The 20,035-nt window shown below is 41.8% G+C and overlaps 1 protein-coding gene across 2 annotated transcripts in view; it reads right to left on the minus strand.

Annotated features, from left to right (window-relative positions):
- Nucleotides 1-13,669: 13,669 nt before the first annotated feature.
- Nucleotides 13,670-20,035, minus strand: part of ZNF827 (zinc finger protein 827) — a 116,876-nt gene continuing 110,510 nt past the window's right edge. The window contains exons 13-14 of one of the 2 annotated variants that reach the window (XM_075287977.1): nt 19,788-19,965; nt 13,670-15,119 (exon numbers count right to left, since the gene is read on the minus strand). In XM_075287977.1, the coding sequence (XP_075144078.1) occupies nt 14,312-15,119; nt 19,788-19,965 (986 nt within the window). In that variant the 3' untranslated portion in view covers nt 13,670-14,311. Of the gene's footprint in view, nt 15,120-19,774; nt 19,966-20,035 lie in introns of both variants that reach the window. The other variant, XM_075287978.1, reaches the window with a different exon arrangement.

The raw sequence follows: 20,035 nt of genomic DNA on the forward strand, positions 1-20,035 counted from the left end.
AAAATGTAGAACATGGTAAAGGTGTAAACCACATTATTAGAAGGTGCATTGAAGGACGTACAAGTCCAAAAACAGGCATGTGTCAAGGGAAGAACAGGGAATGTGGGCATTTTTACGTTATGTGCCAGAGATATGCCACATTTACACCTAACTATATTAGAAAACTGGTGTAGATGAGTTAGTATATCCTCCATTCATTATACCATCATACTGACAAACAGCAGTATGTCAGAAACAGAGGTTAATTATTTTTTATGAAACACCCGTTTTGTGAAAATGCTTCATATAACATTGATAAATTCCTTAAAGGGTATGGCTTCCAAATTGGGATCATTTTATGGGGGTTTTCTCTATTCTGATACCTCAGGGGCTGAGCAAATGAGTCATGACACCTGAAACTGATTCCAACAAAATCTGTCCTCGAAAAGCCCACCTTCCCTTCTGCACCTTATACTGTGTCTCCAAACAGCAGTTCACATCTACTTGTGGGGTATTTCTATACTCTAGAAACATTTTAGAACAATTTGTGAGATGCATTTTTTCTTTTTAACCTGGATTAGTTCAGCCCTAAATGAATTTTCATACTGATGTCCTATTCACGGGGGAGCGTGTGCAGTCCACTGCTATACACGGCTATGCAGTGGACAGGGCTGCTGCTCTGCTCCTATTACTTGAATAGAGGCAGATTGCACCTGCTCCTTGTCCACTGCCTGGAAGCTTGGCGGAGCATCTGATCTGTGCAGGATTTAAAATATAACGTTGTGTCCTTAAGGGGTTAAAAAAAATATGGTTTCTTGCAGGTAAAGGAAAATCAGATGTTTCTACTCCCAGTAGGCCAAAACAAGTCCAGTATGGTGACAAGAGCCAGGTACATTATGACAAATGCAGCTGTCTATGTGTCGCACATCTATTGTTTCAGGATTCAGCTAGTCCTAATATAGTTCTTATTCATATACATTTCCTTTATGTCAAGGCCTGTGGAAACTAGACACAAGAAACCTTACAGAACCCTTTGTATTTTCATAGGTACATATATTCAATGAGGTGAATGCTAATATGGCAACTCAGGCTTGGCTTAAACTTGCCAACGATGAAGGTGAGAAATGCATGTACAATGTGTTCTTTTCTTTCAGTGATTTGAATGTTGTGGCCACTTTGAAGAAGAGCTTCTTTGATTCATTTATTCATTCCCTCATCCCCCAGTATATATTACTGGGGGATGAGGTATATTCGGTATGACGGACTGTCCCATAATGAAAGCCAGAAACCTAACTACTGAAGAGTAAATAGTTCATGTGACAACTATGGAGAAGGAGCTCACAGCGTAACTATGTATAGTCTTAGACTATTTGGTAGACTATAGAGAGAAGAGTCTACAGCTGCCCATGTGATGCTGTAATGGGATTGATAGCAGAGCAAAGAGAAATATTAAGCCAAGATGATGTCTGATCAGGGGCTGAGGAGAAGCTGGATTGTAGGAAGATAAGTGCAATATACATGAAAGAAGCCTGAGATACGACCAGGTGATGGATGTTGCGATGCTGCAGGGCAGATTTATCAATAGTGTGTGTTTGTGGGAGCTCTTGTATAAGTAAACTGTGTAAAGGCCAACCTAGCAGTCAGAGATTGGAGAAGGACGTTCCTATGAGGGGTTGTTGCACTTTCCATAACCCATTAGTGACTGATGTATAGGCTTTCTATGTCACTTGCGGTAGAATAATGTGGTGAATCCCATACATGCAGGCACCTTCTCTGATTCTGGACACTTAACCTCTTAGACATATCATCTACAGCATTTATGGCATTCTGGATGAGGCTCCTTCCTGGAGGCATCAACACAATTGCAGATGAGATAGGATGGGTCCGATGCTTTTATATGGCAGACGGGGAACTAATGAAGGCCCTCACAGCTGTCTATGTATATTTCAATTTGGCCACTAAATAGGTAATAAAATTCACTTATAAAAGTGAAGATCGAAAGTTAAAGTCCCCTTGGGGAAGAAAAACCGTGTGAAAAAAAAAGTAGTTAAAAAACAAACAACCCCCCCAATAGTGAGTGGGGAGCAGGAGCATTTCTGGCCACTTTCTAGGTGTTGCAGTGCTTAGTAATGTTTCTCTCCTATCCATTCATATACAATCTGTTATAGATAGGATAAGCAGTCATTATACAATGTATTTTTAATATTTTTTCCAAACCTATTTTGCTATAGTATCTTACTATCCATTGTTCTATTGCTGTCCTGTGTATTATGTTCCTACCTAATCCATTTCTGTTCTATTTGACCCTATCCTATATCGTCCGTAACAACCTATTGCTAAATGTTGCATTCCTTTCTATTTTAACCCATTTCATTTGTTCCTTTTCCATCTTATCCTATCCTTTCTTCTGGTTTCCGGTCACATTTGTTGATATTTAGATATGTTGAAATCTCTGTCAAAGGCCACCTCTTTGACAATTCCATTCTCTTACCCAGATCACTATATCTATGATGATTTTTTTTTACTAGATATTTTTTGAGAATACCATCCCTCATTCCTATTGTACCTTTTCTCCCAATCTTACACTCTTGTTTCTGTTCCTCTTTCTTTATATATTTAGTAAACTTTACTTTGTTCCTATGATAACTACAGACTATTCTGCTGTAATGAAAATGATGAAGTTTGTAAGTGACAAACAAGCTATGAAGGAGGATACAAGTGCTATGAAGAATAGACCCCACCAGGTAAGGGTTTAGAATTTGGCTTTTTACTTTTTGATATACTGGTAAAACAGATAAAACCAAATCTGAATCTGAATTCTGCATTATACATTTACTGTCACAATACATCACCCAGCAGTAAGCAGGCCGTCATCGGTGATGTGGGTTATCCACCCCAGGTGGTGCTTTTTCCCCGACTACATAGAAGCATGTATGGGCTATCCCGGCATGGTATCTTTGGCAATATTACACTGCTGCTACTATGGGCACTACAATAAGTATTGACAGGATTTATTTAAATGAAAGGCATTCATAAAGGTGTAGCCTACATATAAAAACACTGATCAGGCATGTTGTCTGACCCACAAGAGCTGTTCCGCTTTCCTGTCTCCATTTTATTCAGCTGGGTGTGTGCTGATTCTCTTTCACTTCAGGTTGCAGAATGGCAGCACATTTACCATCATTTATCTTTTATACAGGTGTTAAAACAGTATATGAAACCTGAATATATTCCCTCAGCCCAGCTGTGGTTACTGAATGCTCGGCCTGAAGGTAAAGTATATTATTGACATCAAAACCCTCATATACAGATCACGATACATTAAAAACGTAAGGAGGCCATAGATCTGTGAAGACAGGGCTATTAAACATAGTCACACTTATTTCCCACCCACACATTTCCGCTGCGGTCTCCAAAACTGCAGCAAGCCAATTGTACCTACGGAAATGGAAAGGAAGCAGAAAGTTCACAGAGAAAACCTCTGCCCACTTTCTGTGAAAAGCGCTGCAGGAAAAACCGCAATGCGATTCCGTCATGGTTATTCACAGTTTTTCGTTGCATCCTGCTATGTAGGGCCTTAGCCCTGCGGTTCTTTCCGCAGCGCTTTTAAGAGAAAGTTCACAGAGTTTTCCTCTGCAGACTTTCTCTTAACATTATATCTACAGGAAAGCCGCCAGCGTTTCCGTAGATGTAATTGACATGCTGCGATTTGCAAAGCCGCAACGGCTTTGCAAATCACAGTGTGTTCGCGCTGCGATCTTTTCCGCAAAGTGGGGATGGGATTCGCATGAATCCCATCCACTTTGCCTGCACTGTACAACGCAGCGATTTTTCCCGCGCGGCGTTTACATCCCGTGGGGCCCCGGACGGTTTTCTAGGATTTCGATGTAGATGACCTATCTCAGAAGTTACAATGCAGATGAAAGCAGAGCTCAAAGTACCACACATTCTGCAGAACTTCTTTTAGAGACAGATGAGGGGATATCATATCAGTTAGTTACAGGCCAACATATGGCGACCACGCTGCAGAATTTCCTGCCTGGTCTCAGAAATCCTTGGTAACTTGTCATATATATAACTCTTGCTGTTGCTATTACAATAGTTCCATTTATATCTAACATACAATGAAACTTCATTTCAGAAGCTAAAGCTGTGGAGAGACTGCTTAAGACTTTGTCTACGGGAGCTCACACCCAAGAACTAAAAGAAACTTCAGGAACGTACTCACCGGTTTACCGACCACAAAGAAGAGAATACGTTATCCATCCAGACTGGAGAGTACAGAGGAAGACTGCTTAAACTGTATTGCAGTAAGTTATCTCTGCAGAGCATTGTATTTGGACACTCTGCCTAAGAGATTTAGCAAGGGCTTCTATGTACATACACTTTCAGTATTGTTGGTAATAAGGGGAATAGATAACTACAGGAGAAAGGAAATCTTTGACCCAAGAATGGTTTTCCACCTCTCTGCTGGAATTCTTTTCAGTTTGTGGAAAATAAAATGACTCGGGGACCTATAGGCACCAACCACAGTCGTGTAAACATCCCTAAACAATCCCTTCACCATGTACAGGTGTATCATAATAAGCAGGCTTAGTCTCTCAGACATCACTGGGTATTTCAGCGCATTTTCCTTCATGACCTGAGCTGTACAGCAGCAGGGTGGGTCTCTTCTTGGTATGATATCACTGGGTATTTACACAGCTGGAAGGGAGGTGCTGCTGTTATTAGAAATTAGTCTACATGGACCAGTGTCAAAGTTTGTCATTGAAGTTCCCAAAATTGCATTTTTCCAATTCTTATGGTGCTGCCAGCAGACATGACATAGGCTTAAAATAAAGAATGCTTAAGAAAGTGAGCAGACAGTGGGTGTTTTTTATGGGGTCTAGAATCTGGAAACCGTATCAGACATAAATATAATGAGCTTTACTCTTCACCAAGTATACAGTATAATTCCTTAGCATAATAGGTTTAGATAAACACGGTGGCTTTCTTCCAGAAACAGTGCCATACCTGTGCCAAGGCACATCAGTCCTATTCATTTCTGTGGACCCAAGTCTTAAAGGGAGTCTGTCAGCAGGAGATTAGTATCAAATTAATGATTAATTAGTACCTTGTAGGGTGACTTCTACACTTTCCAAAGATGCCTTTCTTATTATATATCGCAGCTTCATTTTCATGAAAATCAGCATTTTATTCTCATGCAAATTAGCTGACAAGGGGTTTAGGAGCGTGTCATCTCCTACCAGGATTGGTTATCTAGAACAGAGAGTGACGCCCCAGTAGCAGAAGAAACACCTTTAAATTGCCCCTTTTAAGCTAATTTACATAAGAATAGAACACAGACTTTCATGAATGCTGCAATGCAGAATAAGAAAGACGTCTTTAGAACATACAGAATCTGCTCTACGAGGTACTATCATTAGTTTGATACCACTTTTCCTGATGACAGTCTCCCTTTAATATCCAGGGCTGTATAGTTGGAGTCAACACCAATTTTGGGTGACGCTGTCCCTGTAAGGATAAGTTCAGACAGGGTTTTTTGATCCGCCTCAGGTTCCAGACCAAAAACCGGGCAGGCGCGACAAAGCCGGTGCACTGCATCGGCATCAAGTCGCAAACTCTGCACCGGATTAGGCCCAATGAATGGGCCTAGTCCGGAGGAGAGGAGTGTCTTCAGGCCGAATTGCGAGGCGACTCGGCCTGAGGAATGAGCACCTCGCTCCTGGAAAAAACTCCTGAGCGGCTGCCATTGATTTCAATGGGAGCCGTCTTTTTGGTCAGGATTTTGAGTCAGATACGGCCTCAAAATCCTGACCAAAAATCTCTATGTGAACTTAGCCTACGGGTAAGTTCACACAGGGTTTTTTTGGACTGGATTTTGACGCGGAGGCCACCTCAGAATCCGGTCCAAAAACGTCTAGCTGCCACTGGATGCTGATGCAGTGTATACAATGCACTGGCATACAGTTGCGGCATTCCGCTCTGGATTAGGCCCAAATGAATGGGCCTAGTCGGGAGGGGAGTGTGTTGCGCTGCGGACGCTGTGGCAGATTTAACCATGGGATCCGCGGCAAGAAAGAGCAGGATGCCTCTTTTTTTTGCGAGTGGCACAAACCCGCTAGTGGAAAAAAGAAGTGAATGACTCCCATTCTGAGACTAAATTCTGTCCAAAACCCCCCCGTGTGAACTTACTCTAAAAAAGCAGTTGTTTACTCATCTTGAGCGACTCTTTTAAAGATGCTGAAAATATCTACCATGGCCCAACACATTTTTACAGAGGCTCACAATATCTTCATGGTCATTTTGGACAAATCTGACTAGTGTATATATAAGTGTGGTAAGGAACAAGTAAGTGTGGGTTGTAAAGGTAGTGCGAGGTGTGAATATTAAGCTGATCTCTACTGAGCTGCCATGCACATTTTGTCAGGATTGGCTACGCTATTATCTGAGGTCTGTAGCTTCAGTAACAGCGTAACGAATAGTTAAAATAAGTATATGTAGCGAGTGTATGCTCATATGTGCAGTGTTTATTATATAAGGTTGTACGTTCACACCCCTGTTCTAGAGCACTGGAGCTTTTTGTCCACAAGGCTATAACTGGTTTAGGTTACATTTTCTTACCATCCCATTGTCTTTTTTCAGTTTTTAATGAATGCGGCGTAGCGCCACTGCATCAGACACATGGAAATAATTCAACAGTGAATACAGAAAACTGAAAGCTTTAATTGTAAACATATTTGCTGCTTTTATACCTAGTTAGGTAACCATTCTCCCAGAGAAAAGGAAAAAAAACAACAAAACATTTTAATATACCCAGTCTGTTCCATGCTCGAAGGTGAGCAGAAATAAAGGACACAGTGCTGTGAATAGCAATAATATCATATAGAATAATATCATATAGGAAAGCATTCATATACACCAAAGTGTTTATGTTATCAGATGGGAAAAGTTTCAGTTCAGAATACATTACAGTTCACTTTTTGACCAACATACATAATATCATCAAAGAAATTTCAGGCTTTCTGGTCTGTTTAACAGAAGTCAAAGCATATTTTATTAAAATCCTCAAAAGTACTGCTACTTTTTTTTTTATTTCCAGAAAAACATTTTATTTCCTTTTTTAAGGTTACGTATCAATACTAATAAATGTTATGCAACCGTTGCTGCCTCAGCTAGCAGTAAAGTGCAAGAAAGTTGCCACATTTAAGTAATATCCATGCTTTTAGCATCACTTACAGAGGTTTTGCCTAGCACCTCAGTACAGGTAGAGGGGTAGTCACCTTACTAAGGGATAAGTATCAGTCATCAGAAAGCCAAGCCTCTTAGCTTAACATTGAGTCCCTTTCTTATCATGTATCAAAGTGCCTTGTGATTAGCTTGCCTCATTCAGCCTAGTTTTCTGTGGGATGTATCTAAGCTTATATTTGCAACTTGCAATTTCCCTCTGTGTGTCTATCCATTGAAGCGTGAAATGGTGCCTGAGAGATTACAGTGGAGTGCAAGGACCGCTGCCTCACACAATTGTTGCGGAAAAGAAGATTGGTCTGCAAGCGTCATCACACAAAGTATAAGTACATACTGCATGTAACAATAGATTTTACCAGCAAAGCGACTTATCTGACGGAATCAGTTTAATGAGAAGCTATACAGACAGCAAACAACGCTCACATTAATGTGAATAGTCATTTCTTTCCAGAGGAGCAGCGGCGTAAACCCCTGATATAAAACAGTTAAAGAGAATTTCTGGGATTAAAATATTGATGGCGAAAGGTTATGAACATCAAATCAGTGGGGGGTCCAACTGCTGGCACCCTGTCTGATCAGCATTTTAAATGGTACAAGGCTGCAAAATCCAGCACATTGTGCAAGTGTAGGGAGCAATGAAAACAGTAAGAAGCTCACAATGCTCCCTTGAGCGCCACTGCCCCTTCAAAGGAGGGCAGGGTATGCGAACAGTCAGATACCCAGAGATCTAATATCGAATATTGATGGGCTATCAACATTAGTATTTTAATCACAATATATCCCTTTAACTCTCGGTACATACTTCACTCTTAATTTTTAGTGGATGACATAAATGACATTATAAAAGGGTTAACCCTTTGAAAGGAGATGTCTATTTTAAATAGTACCCATTTTACATACTCTATAATGGAATTCTTTGAGAATTAAAGGATTTCCTTTCCATTGCAAAACTCCAATTTCATCAGGCTGCTCTTTCTATAAACTGTATGTTTAACTTCGGTAAATCTGGCCATACACATCACGTGTGTATCGGCCGACATTGCCAGTTTTGAAGAGTTTGTCAGGCCAGCTCAGGGTTCATTCACATAGATTATTTGGCGAGGAAAAAATCTGCTTCAGGAATTAAGAAATGTTTTTTTCCTCCAGCACAGTGTATGAACCTTGAAAAAAAAAACGCTAGCGGTTTTTCCACGCGTTTTTTTCCAATTCCACATGGATTTTCAGCCTCCCATTAACTGCGTTGATTTTTGCAGGCGGAACCCACCCACCTGCAACAAAAAAAGCTGCTTTTCCGCAATGTGGGGCCTTAGCCTAAAGGAAGCTTTTTTTCAGCTAGCGACAACTGAAGGATTGGAAAGTTGGATTTCAACTGCCCAATACACATCAGGTGTTCAAACCAGCAGTGAGTGCATTTGTATGAAGGTTTTAGCCATGTAAAGGATATGGCTGGCTTAAGCCTAGATTGACATGACCCTGAAATATGTACACTTTTCATGCCCGTTTTATCAATAGCCCCCATTCAAACATGGTGAATTTAGTGCATCCATGTGATGGCTGTGAAAAAAACCCCAAATATTTCTGTCACATGACCAATTTTGTGAGAATGTAGACTTAGTTTTTAGAATACAGGACAGTAAGTGGGTAAGTTGGTGAAGCATGGCGGTTATTTGCAGACACCAGATAGTGACAGTAATAGGGGAAAAAAACATGTCCATCTTAGTTTGATTTGAACTGGGATTATCTTGTTTTTGATAAAACTTTCAAAACTAGAAGTTTTAATAGTTTATTTTTTCATTCTTCAGCAAGACAACAACCCCAAATATACAGCCAATGGAATTAAGAACTACCTTCAGTGTAAAGACGAGCAAGGTGTCCTGGAAGTGATGATATGGCCCTCACAGAGGCGACAGAAATATTTGAGCAAGTCTACGTTCACAGAAGATCTGTGGTTGTTTCTTCATGATGTTTGTAACAACCTCCCCAATGGCCTTCTTCAAAAATAGTGTGTAGGTGTGCCTAGAGGAAATGACACTGATTTGAAGGGAAAGGGAGGTCACACCAAGTATTGATATGATTTAGATTTCTCTTTCGTTTGATCACATATTTTGTTGATTGACAGAAATAAACTATTAACACTCCTATCATTGAAATCATTTGTACTTTGTGGCACTTTTTCCACACTTGCCTCATATATATATATATATATATATATATATATATATATATATATATATATAGACACCCGCCCCGTATGGAATCTGTTTTGCAGTGACTTATAATTTATAATATACTGTTAGCTGTACTGATGTCCATAAATACCTTTCCAATTTTTTTGGTCTCCACCGACTTAGTTGCCATATAGAACTCAATGGAGCACAGAGGGTTTCTATTTTTGCTTTTGCATGAACTGCCCACAGATATAGAGCATGAGCATGGGCTAAGAATCAGCTGCATACTTTGGATTTTTTCCACACAGAACCCAGAAGTCAGTCACATGAAGTCATATTTCATTATGATAACATGTAAACCCGTTTATGATGCCATATTAATACTATGTGAGTGGAAAACAGCTAGATTGAAAGATAAAGGCCACATTTCCTGTCTGGAGACTACAGTGCAATAGATCTGTGTGTGGAATTAATTGTAAAAGGGCTAAAAGTTGTTTAATAGCCGGTTACTGACATTTATTGTCAATGTAATGAGCAGTTTAGCGGCCGTGAAACAATCTATGATTGACAATAATTGTAGCAGAAGAAGAATTGCGAGGGGTTACCTATTTAGAAATACTAATGGCCTCCAAAGTCATTTACTCTGCCAGCCTGAGACACCCTGCCGAGAAATGCATGTCTCATGGACTTGAATATTAAAAATTATCATCAAGCGTTGAACACCAGAAGCACCATACAATATACACTCACCGGCCACTTTATTAGGTACACCTGTACAACTGCTCGTTAACACTTAATTTCTAATCAGCCAATCACATGGCGGCAACTCAGTGCATTTAGGCATGTAGACATGGTCAAGACAATCTCCTGCAGTTCAAACTGAGCATCAGTATGGGGAAGAAAGGTGATTTGAGTGCCTTTGAACGTGGCATGGTTGTTGGTGCCAGAAGGGCTGGTCTGAGTATTTCAGAAACTGCTGATCTACTGGGATTTTCACACACAACCATCTCTAGGGTTTACAGAGAATGGTCCGAAAAAGAAAAAACATCCAGTGAGTGGCAGTTCTGTGGGCGGAAATGCGTTGTTGATGCCAGAGGTCAGAGGAGAATGGCCAGACTGGTTCGAGCTGATAGAAAGGCAACAGTGACTCAAATAGCCACCCGTTACAACCAAGGTAGCCAGAAGAGCATCTCTGAACGCACAGTACGTCAAACTTTGAGGCAGATGGGCTACAGCAGCAGAAGACCACACCGGGTGCCACTCCTTTCAGCTAAGAACAGAAAACTGAGGCTACAATTTGCACAAGCTCATTGAAATTGGACAATTGAAGATTGGAAAAACGTTGCCTGGTCTGATGAGTCTCGATTTCTGCTGCGACATTCGGATGGTAGGGTCAGAATTTGGCGTCAACAACATGAAAGCATGGATCCATCCTGCCTTGTATCAACGGTTCAGACTGGTGGTGGTGGTGTCATGGTGTGGGGAATATTTTCTTGGCACTCTTCGGGCCCCTTGGTACCAATTGAGCATCGTTGCAACACCAAAGCCTACCTGAGTATTGTTGCTGACCATGTCCATCCCTTTACGACCACAATGTACCCAAAATCTGATGGCTACTTTCAGCAGGATAATGCGCCATGTCATAAAGCTGGAATCATCTCAGACTGGTTTCTTGAACATGATAATGAGTTCACTGTACTCCAATGGCCTCCACAGTCACCAGATCTCAATCCAATAGAGCATCTTTGGGATGTGGTGGAACGGGAGATTCGCATCATGGATGTGCAGCCGAAAAATCTGCGGCAACTGTGTGATGCCATCATGTCAATATGGACCAAAATCTCTGAGGAATGCTTCCAGCACCTTGTTGAATCTATGCCACGAAGAATTGAGGCAGTTCTGAAGGCAAAAGGGGGTCCAACCCGTTACTAGCATGGTGTACCTAATAAAGTGGCCGGTGAGTGTATTTCTGCCACTGACTGACAATGTGTTCAGTATTCCCAGACTGGGGTATGACCAGAGCTGAACTGGTACGGAAAGTTAGCTGATCATATTCCCCCAGGGGCAACACTGAGACCCGGCATGATAAATGTGAAGAGTATTGTTTGGTGCACGGGGAAAGTGTTGTAGTGAATGATTTGTGATATAAAGGTCATGTCCAAAGAACACATCACTAAAATATTGTGGAAATATAAGAAAATGGCCAAATATCAGAATTACCAACTTAGGCCTCATGCACAGGACTGTGTGCGCAGGCAGAGGGAGATCTGATGTTTTAATGGAAGGCACTAACATGGCATTTGGGTGATATCCGAGTGCCTTGCATCTTCCATTGATTTCAAAGGGGGTCACGGAGCTGGATAGGACATGCTCTATATTCCATTGATCAGAATGGAGCATTGCCCCCCCTTCCCCCAAACTGCCCACTCTGTTGTGCGTATGGGGTCTACATAACTAGAAAAATAAACTTTTTGGTGTTTAGTAACACTGGTGCATAAGAAAAAAAAGTGATCAGATAAAAGCAGAACTAAAATCTGGTCCAGTCGACCATTTTTGATAAATCTCCTTCTTATATGCAAATAGACAGCTATTCACGGTTAATGCATACATGTTGCTGACACCCACTACACATGTAACATAAAGAGTTCAGTGGGTTGGACAGCTCTGGTTTGCTGTATATAACGCGACTTCTCACTAAATATGTTCCGTCAGATCTCCATAGATAAACAAAATGTCTAATAAGACACAAACTTTGATCCACATACTGGAATAATATGGAATATATACCAACTAAAACTTTTACTTGTACATCTAATGTGTGTCAGAAATGTCAATCTTTTTGAAGTCATAAGTGACAATCTCAGTCTACGGTATACTATGGATCAGTCAATGAGATACAGGAAATAGTGCAAGGCAAAGCACTGTGCAAAACTGCCTTTTTATCCTGGGTGCTTCACCCAGCTTGTCTCTGACACCCTTTATAATCCTCTTTACTGGATAGAATGACAGCAATTTCTACTGATAATATACAATTCAGTACAAAAAGGTACCCACTGCATACTCACCATATATAACCCCTGCCTGTACATTGCAGACAACCATGGAAACCATGATTTTGCTGTATACTTTGTCCCAATACTATTGTAACCAGTTGCTAAGTGGACTTATACACAGGCTTTAAAAAGAAAAAAAAAAAAAAGAACAATGGCAGTAGAAATACAGCGTATTCAGACCCATTTGATGGGCCCTTGACCTGTTTTCCAGCAGGAAGATGCTTAAGGGAGTGGATTAAAAAAACAACAAAAAAACTCCAAACGAAAGCATGTCTGAGTTAGTGTACATAGTATACACAGCTGCCAGTTCAACATCCGGCATTGTCTGTCAGTCAGCCATCGCTGCATGTTTACATCTGTCATACAGAACTAACATTGGTAATTTACTCAGCCTAAAACAGATAGCAGAGCAGCAAAGGGTTAACTCAAACAACCATTCTTGCTTTACCTTACCTATGTGAGGTGTATAGGTCATCTGAAGAAATGAACAGAACTGGCTACAAATCAAAGGAGATATTGCAAAAAATAAATAGAAATATATATAACTAGTGTAAGTTCTTGTACGCATAAGCAGCCAAGAGCAAGCACTCTGACCTACGGTTTGGTATAAATGCAGCAGATGGGTGGACATTCTCCTGTAATGTACACTGTACATTAAGGTATTGATGAATTGCATTCTAATACCAATTGAGTATGTTTGTACAAGGCAAGAAGCGATTTTATGATCAGTGATGTCACCAATTCCTGTGATATACGTTCCAAAATGGCAGCCTTCAGCGCCTGCACAATGCTCATAAACAACTGCCAGGGAAATGAACAAGAACAATGATGCCACCTTCCGGAAAGAAATCTGCCTGCATTACTTGTAGAGGACCTGTCCCCAATGCGGACATGTCTGTTCTAGTATATACCTATATTCCTCACAAAATAGTCATTCTGGAGTATATTTTCTCATAACTCTACACACTTTGTGTGTTCTGTTCCGCTGTATTTTCCGCCTGAAGAAATTATGAATAAATTGACAACAGAATGCTATCAATGTCTCACAGGAGTGTGTCCCTGCACAATCGGATCCTGCCAGCATTGACAGGACAGTGTCAGATAGCACAGGAACAACCTTCTCCCCACCTGTCAATTTCTAGGAGGAATAACAGAGGAACACCACAACGCAGAGTTATTACAAAATAAGTTCCAGAATTATTTAATCAAAAATACAAGTATATACTTAAAAAGGAGAGGTGCCACATGATTTTTAAAGTCATATGTTGCACAATTTGTGACAAACCAGAAAGGTGTTTCACATCTTAGGTTCTCCATTACCTGTAATGGATACATTTGCAATAAATTGTATCTGCAAGAACAATGTAACATGGTTATGTGAAAGGCCTTTACACTGCAAACCCATGATGCTCATTATTATTAGTGACAGTCACGGATATAGGTGATACACTGAAAACAGGTGATAAAAAGCCAATAACAAATATCAGGAGTGGTGCATAAAGGAATATGAAAATGTAATGCATATAGTGGAACTGATTTTGGCTATGTTCAGAGTGCCCTCCATATTGAATGTTGCACGCTTCTCTCTCAGGCAGACAGATACTTGTATAGTTTTATAAGTGCAGAAGCCTTCACCATATGCAGAGGCATTGATGTGCCGGCGCCTTGATATGTAGAAGTATGCAGTAGGTTCCCTCTCTGAATACTTGAGTAAGCAGCTTTATGTAAATGCAGTAAGTATACACACAGAGCCCATTAACTAATCTTGCTAAAGATATACAGTACATATTTTCATACCGTTCAGACTTATATTTTGCAGCAATGTTTACCTGCCGGATTTCCGAGACAGGACAAGGGCCATCCTTAAACAGTTTTTGCCCTTTCTGTCAGTCCAAGGTAAGCAAGGAAGGAGTGCTTCGGTGTGGTGACACCAGGGGGTGCCGTTTGAGGTCTGGGAGGATGGAATGTGACATCATAATGGTTCTTAGGAAAGAGCATTGTTAAGGGAATGAGATGAGCAAATTCTGAGTTCTGGTACCTATCCAAGCATGATAAGTTACCATTTACTGCAAAGGCTTTAAGTGCTAAATGTGTCTCCATGCCACTGCTTTGAGCAGCAGACATAGCCACTGTTTGGAGAGCCTGTGAGGCAGACATGACAGAGAGAGGTGACAAGAGGCTCCTGGTGTCACTGACAGGGAGCACTGGGGTAGCCTCTTTCTGGTTTGCGGTCTGGATTTTCTTTTCTTCTTCCAAGAACTCACCATTCTGGTGTTTCTTAACATGACGGCTAAAGACAAAAGGATGGGTGGTCTTAAACAGGCACTCTTCGCAGCTGAAGGTCTGGCGGGGAGAGTGCTTGAGCTTCTTGTGCAAATTGAGATTGTCTTTGCGTTTGCAGCTATAGCTGCACTGGTCACAGTGAAAGGGGCGCTCTCCTGTGTGGACACGCACATGCTCAATCAGCTTATTGGCCGTCTTTGAGAGGTAGCCACACTGGTCACACTTGTAATGATTCCCGAGCCGATGCTCGCGGATGTGCACTTCCAGCTCCAGCTGGTTTGCCTTGACCGTCTTGCAGATCCGACACTTGTACTCCATCTTGTAGTGCGTTTTCAAGTGACATTCCATGGCTGCAGGGCGGTTTGTGGAGTAAATGCAGAATGGGCACCTGGCAAAAAAACCCCCAAAAAAACAGAAAACCATATTGACGGTTAGTTTTAACCTTTCCATGTGTTTACTATGGTTAAGCAATAAAGACAACACATAATGGGATACATATTGACACTATCTTGGTTGTCTCTGGTCTGATACTGACAGTGTTCTTAAACTTACTGACGTCTACCATTTAGCGAGTGGATCATCTAATACCATGAAATGTTTCAAGGAATTTTCTATGACAGCCTGTCTGCAGTCTGTGAATTTACTCCTAACCACTGAAAAGCAGCCTGTGTTTGGGTAAAAGTCTGCAAGACAGCCTTGAATTTCATCATATCTATTATGTTACTGAATGGCTTCTGAAGTTGTCTAGGATCAGAAATTCATGTGCAATGCCTGACCAAGGGATGTGTCTGGTATTGTCACTCAGGTACACTGATGTGAATGGGGCTGAACAGCTCAACATTCCACATATAACCACACATGACCCCCTGAACGGAAACCTATACGCATAGAAAAGCAGTTACCTGGAAAAACACGCGGACCCCATAGACTATAGTGTGGTCTGTGTGGTTTCCGTACGAAACATGCAGAGAGAAAAGTCTTGCAAGCAGCACTTTTCTCTCTGCATGTTTTGAGCTGAAACCGAATGGAAACCACAACGGGCCCCATCATAATCTATGGGGCCTGCATGTTTTCCCAGGTTGTGTATAGGTTTCTATTCGAAGGATCCCCTAGCGGACTCCCTGAACAGAATCCTGAACGCAGATGTGAACCGGGCCTAAGTCTCTTTCAGTAGGAGAAGGACTCCTAGTCTTGCTTCACCAAATTTATATAGCTATTAACATAAAAATATGGAATCAATTGATTGAAATTTCCATATCCCCTTCTAATGTATGCTGTCCCGCAATAGGGTTGCATCAGAAACCAGACATCTGTTTTACGTTTTTTTGATAATATACTTATTAATATGGCTCCATGGTGATTACCCTTTAGATAAATGCCACCTGTCAATGACTATACAGACACAAATGCACAATTGCAAAAAAAATGTACAAAGTAAATCAGTATTGTATATTACTATTCCTAACTTGAGGTCACTCATTGACTATTCTATACACTGGCACATTGTTGCTTCCTAGCACAGTTTCCCAGTTTCAAAATGGATGAAATGCCCATGTGATGTATCTAGTGCTCCTATTTTCTTCTCATTCTCGTATCTGATTCACCAATAGTACATCATACAGTATAACAACATAAGTCTTGTTCATAGAGTAGTTACTGAAGGAATATAGAGAATATAGAGAATTAACCACACATGGCACACGATTTATGATGCATGTCACGCTGTTCTGGTAGTCCTAAAGATCTATTGTATATCAGAGCATATTTCTTATTTATAACCTTTTCTGCATGGATCAGTGTAGTTCAGGATCTATTTTCCAGGAAATGTGTGATGTCCCAGAATGTCCCAAATGCTACTTGGGGGACTGTCACAGACCGGATGCTGTTGACTTCCCTGTCACATTGTGCAATGCTATGTGAATGAGAATCATTGACACTGTGTTTGTACTAGAAAGCCAATAGAATAAGCTTTCGCTGCGTCCTATTAAGCTCTAGAGTTCAGTAAGCTTACTAAAGAAAAGAGAATGATCCTATTAGGTGAAGATCTGAAATAAAGAAAACCACTATATTTTATATGACCTTCAATCTTGTCAAGCGCTTGGGATTATGGAAAAGTTCTTTAGCAAGTGAACCCATTAAGGCTGAAGCAGTAAGTATTGTGAGTATTTCTGCGGCTATTCTCTGTAACTCCTGGACATCCTCTTTACTTTAACTGCATGTGCTCTTGAAGTCTTGTAGTACGGCAGCCTTTGAAGCCTTGGAGACACAGGTCTTTCTAGTTCTCAACCCCAGGAGAAAAAAATGGCAGCTAATAATGGCACCAAACTAACCAGACTGAAGTAAATATCCTTTATTTTACTTTGTGTTACATAACCAGGCTGGTACCTGATGATGGTGCCAACCAGGGGCGTAACTACCGTGGTAGCAGCAGTAGCAGCTGCCACAGGGCCCGGGCCATTAGGGGGCCCGGTGACAGCCGCTACCGCTGCGGTTTTTTTCAATAGGCAGTTACGGGCCCTATTCACTTGCCGATCCTGGCTGGGCCGGGATCGGCAAGTGACACCGCGGGCCCCACAGAGGCTATCATTATACTCGGGGGTCTTTGCAGACCCCCGAGTATAATGACCGGCGGATCGGGAGAGGTAATAAACATAAAAAACTGATACTTACCTCTCCGCGATCCTGCCAGGCCTCCGTCCTACTGCTGTCTGACGTCTCTGACGTCACATGAACCCGGCATGCTTCCCGGGTCATGTGACGTCCGACGTCATTAACGAAGGACGCGAGAGGAGGACAGCACAGGAGCCGGGGAACAGGTAAGAAGCAACAGTGGGTTTTTTTTTTTATGTTTTTATTCCCGATTTAGTCTCCGATTATTATACTCTGGGGTCTGAAAAGACCCCAGAGTATAATAATTGTTTATGGGTGTACACAGAGGGACACTATTGGGGTTAACACTGTGTGCAGGGGACACTATAGGGGTTAACACTGTGTGTGTAGGGGACACTATAGGGGTTAACACTGTGTGTGCATGGGACACTATAGGGGTTAACACTGTGTGTGCAGGGGACACTATAGGGGTTAACACTGTGTGTGCAGGGGACACTATAGGGGTTAATACTGTGTGTGCAGGGGACACTATAGGGGTTAACACTGTGTGTGCAGGGGACACTATAGGGGTTAACACTGTGTGTGCAGGGGACACTATAGGGGTTAACACTGTGTGTGCAGGGGACACTATAGGGGTTAACACTGTGTGTGCAGGGGACACTATAGGGGTTAACACTGTGTGTGCAGGGGACACTATAGGGCCCGGGGTTAACACTGTGTGTGCAGGGGACACTATAGGGCCCGGGGTTAACACTGTGTGTGCAGGGGACACTATAGGGGTTAACACTGTGTGTGCAGGGGACACTATAGGGGTTAACACTGTGTGTGCAGGGGACACTATAGGGGTTAACACTGTGTGTGCAGGGGACACTATAGGGCCCGGGGTTAACACTGTGTGTGCAGGGGACACTATAGGGGTTAACACTGTGTGTGCAGGGGACACTATAGGGGTTAATACTGTGTGTGCAGGGGACACTATAGGGATTAACACTGTGTGTGCAGGGGACACTATAGGGGTTAACACTGTGTGTGCAGGGGACACTATTGGGGTTAACACTGTGTGTGCAGGGGACACTATTGGGGTTAATACTGTGTGTGCAGGGGACACTATTGGGGTTAATACTGTGTGTGCAGGGGACACTATTGGGGTTAATACTGTGTGTGCAGGGGACACTATTGGGGTTAATACTGTGTGTGCAGGGGACACTATTGGGGTTAATACTGTGTGCAGGGGCAAGTAAGTAAGGGACATAATAGAGTGCGGAGGAGGGGGTCAGTTGAGGTCTTCGGCGTCAGTTGGGATGGGGGGGGGGCCCATGTCAAAAGTTCACCACGGGGCCCCGCCATTCCTAGTTACGCCACTGGTGCCAACCCATCATGCAAAAGACAATACAACTCTAGTCCTGTCAATTTGGTTAGCCTCCATTATCCCCTTCCCCCATTACCACCTTCCATTTTTCTCTCCTTTGATGTGGACATGACTTCTGTGTTTCCAGCAAGCAGCCTTGAGCATCAGAGCTGTTGTGACTACTGCATTTAAACAGTTAATGGGGGAAATTTACTAACCCACTTGTACCGCTTTTCTGGCACATGGGTGTAGATGTGGCGCGTCTTTGACACATGGCCACAGAAATGTGGCACATAATTGGTTGTACACCCTTGTACACCGAGCGGGACAGAGACCAAGGTAGGAAGAGTCAGAGATGCCTATATCCAACAAATTTACTATAACTGGCAGGAGTTATTCCAGAGATCTATGCAAGTCCTTGACTAGAGTTGATTTTAAATCTGGCACACGGGACCGGAGTCTTAATCCCCCCCCCCCACACACACTTTGCACAGTCTGATCAGGTGGTCATATTGCCTATTGTATTGACTCTTAAATATTACCACACAGTGTACACTTTGGTGTGCCATAATGTATTTCTACAGTATATTACTCTCTAAATGGCAGAACCTTCCCCACAGAGATTTCAATGAAATCTGAGTTTATCAAATTAAATCTGCTTATTAATGCTGCATTGTATTATCTTTGCTCTCAACTACAATCATGCTCTATCATGTAATAAAAATAAGCTAAATCTACAAGATATATCTTGGACAAGTGTAACTGACTTAAGTGGTACAAATGTGACTGTAGCACTGGTATTGTCCTGTCCATGGTCCTGGTCCGTCATAAGGTTAGAACAATGCACCGGAAAACTGACAGAATGATGGATGGCAGAGCACAACCACAGACAAGACAATGTCAGTATGTACATAGCCTTATAAGAACCCAAACGGCTGATAGTAATAAAGGAAAGCTATAATTGTGTATTGATATCTATATAAAAATAACCGTATGGAGAATATCTAGCATATAACATATACAAAATAATGATATTAAATGCAACATAACATTACATATGCTTAACACAGGAAAAGTTTTTGTACTTGCTTTCCTTACTTGAGCCCACCGGTAGGGACTGTGTGGCATTTCTTGTGTTCTACCAGCTGTTCCGGCGTTTTCATGAACTTATGGCACACGTCACACTCGTACATTCGAGTGATCAGGTGAATCTGCAGGTGTCGCTCAAACATTGGTTTTGTTTTGCAGACAAAATTGCAAAACACACATTCAAAACCTGCAAATACAATAGATCACATAGTGGAAGATGGAGGTAAGTTCTGTTGTCATAAGGAATTGTAGAGAAC

The sequence above is a fragment of the Leptodactylus fuscus genome, chromosome 1, assembly GCF_031893055.1.
Source record: "Leptodactylus fuscus isolate aLepFus1 chromosome 1, aLepFus1.hap2, whole genome shotgun sequence".
Taxonomy (NCBI): domain Eukaryota; kingdom Metazoa; phylum Chordata; class Amphibia; order Anura; family Leptodactylidae; genus Leptodactylus; species Leptodactylus fuscus.